Source organism: Acanthopagrus latus, chromosome 17 (genome assembly GCF_904848185.1).
Source record: "Acanthopagrus latus isolate v.2019 chromosome 17, fAcaLat1.1, whole genome shotgun sequence".
Taxonomy (NCBI): Eukaryota; Metazoa; Chordata; class Actinopteri; order Spariformes; family Sparidae; genus Acanthopagrus; species Acanthopagrus latus.
This window is the reverse complement of record NC_051055.1, coordinates 30,720,416-30,729,192: the sequence shown is the minus strand read 5'-3', so window position 1 is coordinate 30,729,192 and position 8,777 is coordinate 30,720,416. Positions and strand designations below refer to the sequence as shown.

General features: G+C 42.0%; 1 protein-coding gene across 1 annotated transcript; it reads left to right on the top strand.

Annotated features, from left to right (window-relative positions):
- The first annotated feature begins 762 nt into the window (after nt 1–762).
- Nucleotides 763–8,244, top strand: creb3l4 (cAMP responsive element binding protein 3-like 4). Its single transcript, XM_037075260.1, has 10 exons — nt 763–1,036; nt 3,054–3,200; nt 3,276–3,540; nt 4,001–4,125; nt 4,214–4,303; nt 4,429–4,535; nt 4,780–4,848; nt 5,281–5,365; nt 5,848–5,944; nt 6,089–8,244. The coding sequence occupies exons 2-10, from the start codon at nt 3,054–3,056 to the stop codon at nt 6,424–6,426; spliced, it is 1,323 nt and encodes a 440-aa protein (XP_036931155.1). The 5' UTR covers nt 763–1,036; the 3' UTR covers nt 6,427–8,244.
- The last annotated feature ends 533 nt before the right edge of the window (nt 8,245–8,777 follow it).

Genomic DNA, 8,777 nt, shown 5'->3' with positions numbered 1-8,777 from the left:
CTTACACAAATAACTAAATATATTCATGTATAACATTTGCTGAATAAACAAGAGAGCACAAATAGTTAAGAATGTATCGTAGCCAGTGTTTCACAAAGTTTATACAGTTCATTCTAATGCAGCAAGTCTCTAAATTGAGCATTTTTTTAAGGGAGTCTGGTGACTTTCTTCTGTTTAGGTAGACAGTTCAATCGTTCATATCAATCAATCAAAGTTTATCTATTAAGCACCTTTAAAATACAATTCAAAGTGCTTTACAGGTGAAAGAAATGTATAGATACAGGTTTAGTGACTAATGCACAGCAATTGCAATATGATGAAATGTTAAGATGATAAAGTATAAAAGACAAAAAAATATGAAATATATAAAAAACAAGCCAGTCCAATACAAATGATTTTAAAACAAAAAATATTAGCATGTTAAATTATATTTAAAAAAAACATGATATAAGTAAAATTTAAATATATATATATATATATATATATATATATATATATATATATATATATATATATATATATATATATATATATATATATATATATATATATATATAAACATAAATGATATCCAAAATAATCTGTAGGTCAATTAAAGAGTAATTATATGATGATAATGAAGTCCAAACTTTTTTAAAGTTCCAGCATCTTGACGGCGGTGCTGCTTCAGAACAGCAGGCGGCGATGATGAGCTGCAGCTGTGACGTCCGACAGCAGCAGCAGCAGCAGGAGCAGCAGCAGAAGAAGAAGAAGAAGAAGAAGAAGAAGAAGAAGAAGAAGAAGAAGAAGAAGAAGAAGAAGAAGAAGTGGAGGCGGAAGCTGCGTCACTGGTTCTGGACGCAGAGCTGCCAGCTGGACTTTTTATTGACTGGACCGACAGAAGCAGCGTGAGGCGTCAGTTCGTGTCCCCGGTGCTGCTGCAGCCGCGGAGGGGCCGCTCGGTGATGAAGAACCGGAGGGTCTGAACCCGGAAGAAGAAGAAGAAGAAGAAGAAGAAGGAGGAGAAGACGACGACGAAGAAGAATCAGTTAGCTCAGTGAGTGTTAACATTCATCGTGCTGTTTGCTCCTGTTGATCCGGCTGAACCAGGATCAGGCCTGAGCCCTGACACACAGATAACACCAACTAACAGCTAATGTTAACTGATATTAACTCACACTAACTAATATTAACTCACATTAACTCACACTAACTAATATTAACTCACACTAACTAATATTAACTCACATTAATATGAACTCACATTAACTCACACTAATATTAACTCACATTAACTCACACTAACTAATATTAACTCACACTAACTAATATTAACTCACATTAACTCACTGGTCCGTAGCTGTTATAGAGTATTTGACTCGAGTTTTAATGTCATGCTGATTTATATTTTCAGTACGTTTTACTATATTACATTTATCTGTTACCAGCAGTTACTTTGTAGATAAGAGATTTCAAAACAAAACACAGAATGAGTCAAACATAACACTTTGTTTTACAGGAAATTAAACCACCCAACAGTAAAAGTAGCGATGGAGTGTAATTAATTACATTTACTCAATTAATTGATTACTTTATTAGACTGACAGTTTTGAGGCGCTTCCAATTTGTGGTTCTTTCTTTCTTTCTTTTTCTTTCTATGTGAAAATAGACAAATAAAAATTGTTTTTTTAGAGAAAAATATAATTCACCTACCAAAACTTTATTTATTAAAGGGAAATAATAATGCCGTGAACAATATAAAGTACGGAAGCTCTGAGAGGCCAGTGAGAAAATAATTGTGTTGATCTGTTTCCTGATTTAATTTGTGTTTGTGACTTATGAACAGGTGAAAGGAAAGGTTTTGTTTCGATCATTTTCCAAGTTAAATTTCTTTTTGTCACCTGGCAAAACTATTTTTCAGTCTGTTTCACGAATTAATTACTTTTTTAAGGAACTTTGAGAGAATTTGCTGGCTAAACGTTTTCTTTCGCCTGTTCCTTAAAGCCATAAACAGGAGAGAAAACAGTTTAGAGCAGACTGAGAGAATGGACCACCTGAATGACCCTCAGGGCTTCCGTACATTTCTGTTACTGATCACCAGCATATATCTGATAGTCGGCTCTTTTGAGCTTTGCCGTATTAAGAATGAAGATTGTTCTGATGGAGTGTGACAGCAAGAGAATACTGAAGAGAAGAAGAAGATTTCTGATTCTGACCGTCGGTCGAGTTTGAACCTTTATTTAAAAGTTTGTCGTCCTTCAGTGTCCCTTTATTATTCGGCCCTTGTGAACCCAGAGAAACGCAGGTGAAGGTGGAGCGAGCTGCAAACACGTTCAGCAGCTTATCAGGTTTCTATTCAGTCAGACAGGCCGAGCGTGTGTGTGTTTGCAGTGTGTGTGTCTGCAGGTGTGTGTGTTTGCAGTGTGTGTGTCTGCAGGTGTGTGTGTCTGCAGGTGTGTGTGTTTGCGGGGGTGTGTCTAACAGGATATCCTCCTCCAGTGTTGCGTCACCGGGTCTATTAGGATCTCACACTGTCTTTGTTCTGCTCTTTACTTTCTCACACTGAACTGTCTCGTGTCACACGTGCAGCTGATGGTTGTTTTCATTCTGGATTCATCTGCTGATTATTGTCTCCATGAATCAACAAACAGCGACTGTTTGGTGAAAATAATGAGACATGTCTTTACGATCCTTCAACCACGTCACACAGCAACATGTTTCTCCAGAACTGAGTTACATCTTGTCAATAAAATACAGAGAAAGAGAGAGAGGAGGAGGAGGAAAAGACAAAGAAGGAGGAAATTAAATGATCAGTTATCTTATCAGTGTCGCCAGGAGACGCAGGTGATTATCAGAATCAGCTGAAAGAAATCTGTATGTTTGTCCTTAATTCAAATGAAAGAAAGCGCAGCAGTCTTCACATCTGTGATGCTGCAACCATTAAATATTGTTCCAGGAAAAATACATCAAAATGGTTGTCAGAATATTTTCTGGCAATCGACTGATTGATTTCTTGACTGATCATTTCAGCTGTTCATGTCCAGACTTCTTCTGTCTGTGTGAATGTGTTTCAGATGATGGATGCAGAGAGCGGCGAGCTGTTTCTGGGCGGCAGCATGGCGGCGGACAGCTGGCAGCTCGAAGCCCCGCTCTCCTGCTCCGACCTCGTCTTCTGCGGCTCAGAGAAACCCGTGCAGGACTGGCCGCTCGACGCCGGCTGTGTGAGTGTACGGGCTGTATGTGGTACAGGTGAGGTCACCTGATGCAGTGAGTCTGACCCTGTGACTGTGTCTCAGACGCTGAACGACAGCGAACCTGAGGATGTCCTCCACGCCGTCGACCCGAACGAGGTGTTTCCCAACGGGCCGCTTGCCGACCCGTCGTCTGAGAGTGACAGCGGCATCTCTGAGGATCCTGTGGTGGAGAGTCCCGTCACCATGGTGACAGCCGTGACCACGGCGACCACCCCGCCGACCATCTACCAGGTGGTTTATGACATCAGTGGCCTGAGCGGTGTGAAGACCGAACCAGGACAAGAGAACGTGATCTCCATAGAGCTCAGTGAGTGTTGGTGATCAGTTGGTTCTGTTGGCCTCATCTGAAGTACAAATGTTTTAACAATCTGTTTGTAAGTTTGTAGAAAAAAAATTATCATAAGGAAACAAATCTGATACATTTTCAAAGAGTATTACGTGACTTTCAGAGCCTGATGAGACCTCGGCTGTCACTTCACTGGGACAAACAGACTCCATGTTTCTACTCAAGGACAGAAAGAAGTTCATGTAGAACAACTGCTGAATTTACAAGAAGGTCCAAATACTGCAGAATGAGTCAGAGACAGAGTTTCACAGAGTTTATAAAGTGTCTCCAACTCAACAACTCACTAAACTGACTCATTTGTTAAGGGTTAGGAAGTCCAACACTGTCTCTCTCAGCTGGAGTGATTCATCATTGATTGTTACTCCAAATGTGGACAGCTTGATGGTAACCTTTTTGTGATGTCATTTCCTGTCCTGTCCAGATGACTGGAGCTCCCAGGTGTTGTTTTCAGACTCGTGCGTCGTCAACGAGCTGCCCGTGCTTCCTGCCGCTCGCCTCGACTGCAGCTCTAGCTTCGCCGACCCCCCGAGTCCCGACGATGATCCGGTGAGAGTTTTTTTTTTCTTCCTTTACTTCCTGCTGACGGTTGAGCGTTGAGGTTTGATGTGGAGGACTGACTCTTCTGCTGTTGCAGCTGTACTCAGACCTCCAGCTGACGGAGGAGGAGCAGAAGCTGCTGAGTCAGGAAGGAGTTTCTCTGCCCAACAATCTTCCTCTCACCAAGGTCAGACCGCTGAACCTCTGAAACACTCAGATCTGTCGGAGGTTCACAGTATAAAAACGTTAGCTGGACCTGACGGACTGATCACAGTGTAGACTGATGGGGATGTAATAAAACTTTACCTGCAGGCTGAAGAAAGAATCCTGAAGAGAGTTCGGAGAAAAATCCGCAACAAGCAGTCGGCTCAGGACAGCCGGCGGAGGAGGAAGGAGTACATCGACGGGCTGGAGAGCAGGTACACAAACGGACCGACCCGTGGTTCTGGTTTCTTTATTATTTTCTGGATTTGCTTTGGCTGGAAATAGATTGTCTACAATTCTTTTTGACAGAACAATTACTCTTCTTGGACTTGCGAGGGGCATTTTTCACTAATTAATCAGGTTTAAAATGTATTGATTAATCAAGCAAATTATTGGCAAATAAATTATTATTTTTGTGTGTGTGTGTGTGTGTGTGTGTGTGTGTGTGTGTGTGAACAGGGCAGCAGCCTGTTCAGCTCAGAACAAGGAGCTGCAGAGGACGGTGGAGCAGCTGGAGAAACGCAACATGTACGACCACTTTCATTATTATTATTATTATTATTATTATTATTATTATTATTATTATTCTCAGTTGTTGGCTGTTTGCTTGTCTGGACTCGCAGGAGGAAGTGATGAGTCAGTTATTAATCAGCTGTGGTTAGTGTTCATAGAAAAGTCTTCAGGTATGTAAGTAAAATCAAAAACACTGCCGAGTGCTGCAGCCAAGATCCAGTTTCCAGCAGCAGAGGGCGCTCTTGTCTTCTTCATGTCTTCTTCTGTGTGTCATCTGTAATATTTATCTGTACTGGACCTTTTGTGATGTAAACACAAACTGGAGGAACTTGAAGATCTCGAGGTGACTGTCAGATTCACTGTCTCTCTGAGACGAAGGCACAGAGCTCCGTGTTCTCTGATCTGAGGTCAGATTTCTGTTGAACTCGATGTGTTGATGTCGATCAGGTCTCTGCTGGCTCAGCTGCGACAGCTTCAGTCTCTGATCAAGCAGACCGTCAGTAAAGGAGCCCAGACCAGCACCTGCTTACTGGTACGAAACATTCAACAGGGTTTGGTTCATGATGTCTGTTTTCAAATCCCAGTATCTGATTCTGAGGCATTTATGAGGATCTTCTCAAAGAAATCCAAATTTCTGAAGTTACCACGCTCGGTTTTTTGTAAGTTGATTAGTAGTCAGCTATTAAAGTCATAAAATTCTCACATTCAAAAAAGAATGTAAACATTTGGCTGTTTTGTCTGAACTCAGATGTTCATTTTGCTGTGATGAGACAAAGAGACGCTGTAAATCACCTCCTTCCACAAGCTGGAACCAGAGAATATTTTGCATATTTGTTTAAAGTGTAAATGAAATGATTAATGGATTATGGAAAAGATGGCAGTTCAATTTCTGCTGATAGATTAATGGACTTATTGCTGCTCCTGTTTTCCAGAGATAACAAAAACAACCAATCACCAATTTTATAGTTCTACAGAACAGAGTGCGGAAACATAAAACTGTGTTTGTGTCCTCAGATCATCCTGGTCTCTCTGGGTCTGATCATCATGCCGAGTTTCAGCCCGTTCAGCCGCCGCTCGTCTGCAGACGACGACGACTACAGACCAACAGGAGGTCAGTCGCTCCGACATCACTTCCTGTGGTTTCAGTCGTGTATTTAATCCAGTGACTTTAGTGTCACATCAGACACATTTAATCTGTTTTGGTTGATTCAATGATACAGACGCAAAGTAAAAATCTCGTCTTCTGTCATTCTAGTTATTTCCAGAAACATCCTGACAGACCCCTCCTCCTCCCGGCCTACAGAAGATGAAGGGAACAGTCCGCCGGTCCAGTCCGACTCCTCACCGCCGTCTGAACTCACTAAATCTGAACTCAGCCAATCAGGACCTGCTGATGGCACTGACATCCTCCAGGAACCAATTGAAACCCCTGAAAATACAGGCTTTGATGGGACGGTCCCCGAGGGGAGCCAATCAGGGAACAGCTCAGCTGTTGTTGCCGGGCAGAGTGAGCAGCTGGCGATGGGTCTGAGGTCGGTGACGGGGACAGGAAGCCCCGATCCCGCTAAACCCGCCCACGCTGACGAGATGTAGTCAGTCCTCGACAGTTTCCTCGGTTGTGTCGGGACGCATGATTGGTTGCAGAGTTCGTCTCGGTGCTGAGCTGCAGATGTGACCGGCAGTGGACGCTCTGATTGATCGCTGCTGATCAGAATCTGCTCCTGTTTGACATGAATTAATTGATCGGTGGTGGTTTTAAAGACACGGTCGGTCATGATTTTATTTTAAAGGAATATTTTGACATTTTGGGATGTATGCTAATTCTTTTTCGTTAGAGTTATATGAGAAATTTAAAAGCATTCTTACATCTGTACGATAGATAGCTCAGTGCTAAGCTGTGCTAACTGTCTCTAGTCTGCCATATACAAACATCAGTGTGAAAACTACCTTTACATCTTAAGACTAATGAAAATGGACACGTCTGTTTGAAACAATAAAACCGTCACTGTCCACATACTACAAGAAGGACATCACGTTGGCGTCAGAGTCAAGCAGTGAAACCACTAGATGGCGCCGCTCAGAGTCAGAACAGTCCACAGGGCCGTCCACTTCTCCCTCGCTACTGTCCATCCCCTGACATCATACAGATGTTTCAGACTTGTTTAACCTGTTGAATTGACACAATCTGAGCATGTTGACAGTTTCAGGCAGACGTGACGCTCCTCTTCTGAAACACTGCCGGTGGGATATGAAACTACGTAGAAGACGGAACAAAACCACATCACACACGAGGTCACAGAGACGTGACGCACGGAATCAAGACGTTAGAAAGAAAAGTGTCTTTTCTCAAAATGTTGAACTATTCTTTCCAAAAGCCCATCAGTGTTTAAACTTAGACTCACAGAGAAACAAGAAGCTGTTATTTTCCAATTTGTGTCTCGTGTTAGCTTTACTCCGGGTCTGAGCTGCTGACGCCTCACAAAGCTTTTATAACAGATTCAAGTTAACTTCAGCTCAGAAACTCCCCTGGATCATCTCTAACTGATCACATGGACCAGTCTTCATCACACAGGACGAGAGTCTACCTCCACATCGGCTCCACTGATAGCACGCTACGAGCTAACAAAGCTGTCAGAGCTCTCTAAAAAAAAAGGCTTTTTTTTTTTTTTTTTTTTTACACATCTTATTTAAACTGTCTGCTGTGAGGACAGTAGATCCAGTTAGTGTAACTGACCCTTCAGAAGTTCGATCCTGTAGAACAGAGAATCTGATCACCTGAGATGGATCCATAATTTGGGATACTGTAGAATTTGTTAGTTTTCTCGTCTGCTCTGATTTAAGTTAACCAGAAAACAGTCATGAAGTCCTTCCAGCTTATTTCCACACTGATCCGTTAATTGACTTGTTTCAGATGTTGTTGTTGAGCCCAGTTCACGTTGTGCCATCACACCTGGTTACCTGCTGACCTCTGACCTCTCAGCCTATGAGGCCTTTTCATCCCTTATAGTTAAAGGAACAGTTCATCTAGAAATATAAACCCAGTCATCATCTCCTCCTGACATGATATATAATGATATGAAGTCAGGTGAAGTGTTGCAGCATTCTGCTAAACACCTCAAGTAGCTGGAGACACTTTTTTTTTTCCTTCCGATCGACTCATTGATTAATTGACTAATTGTCGCAGCTCTAATCAGCAGGCCTGTTTGTTGCTTTATGCAGACTATGTGGTTGTAATGGACCTCTGGAGCCACCAGGGGCGCCAACAAACTGTCGTAGTGATGATCTGACTTTGTGTTACATGTTTTGTATTTTGGAGGGAAAAGGGATATTTCTATTTTTATTTTATTCTGCTTTTTTTGTAAAAGAAAGGAAATTCTGATATTTAAAATAAACATTTTAAGGTAAATGTTGCATCTGGCTAATTTCTGCTATGTTTCACTGTATAATGCAGTTTGTTGGTTTGGAGTGTCACTGAGATCAATTAAGGATGAATCTGTGGAAAATAATGAATAATGTTGAAATAAAACAAATCAATACCAGCAGCAACAACAGCAGTAAAGCAGCCGGACGGACGACATCAAACAGCTGTGATATAAAGACCCGACCCGCACGCACACGCACACGCACACACACACACACACCGCACGCACACACACACACACACACACACACACTGCTGCTGAATGTCAGCTAATAAAACAGCTTCATCAGAGAGAAACATGTTGAACCTCTCTGACCAGCAGAGATCGATCACACGGAACACAAACAACCATCTTCAAACTCTGATCATCATCATCATCATCATCATCATCATCATCATCATCATCATCATCATCACAGCCTCAATGACTGCAGTCGAGCACATTTTGTATAAAAAACCACAAGGTTAATTCAATTTATAAAATGTGACAGTGCTTCAATCTTTCATTGTCGTTGCATGAATT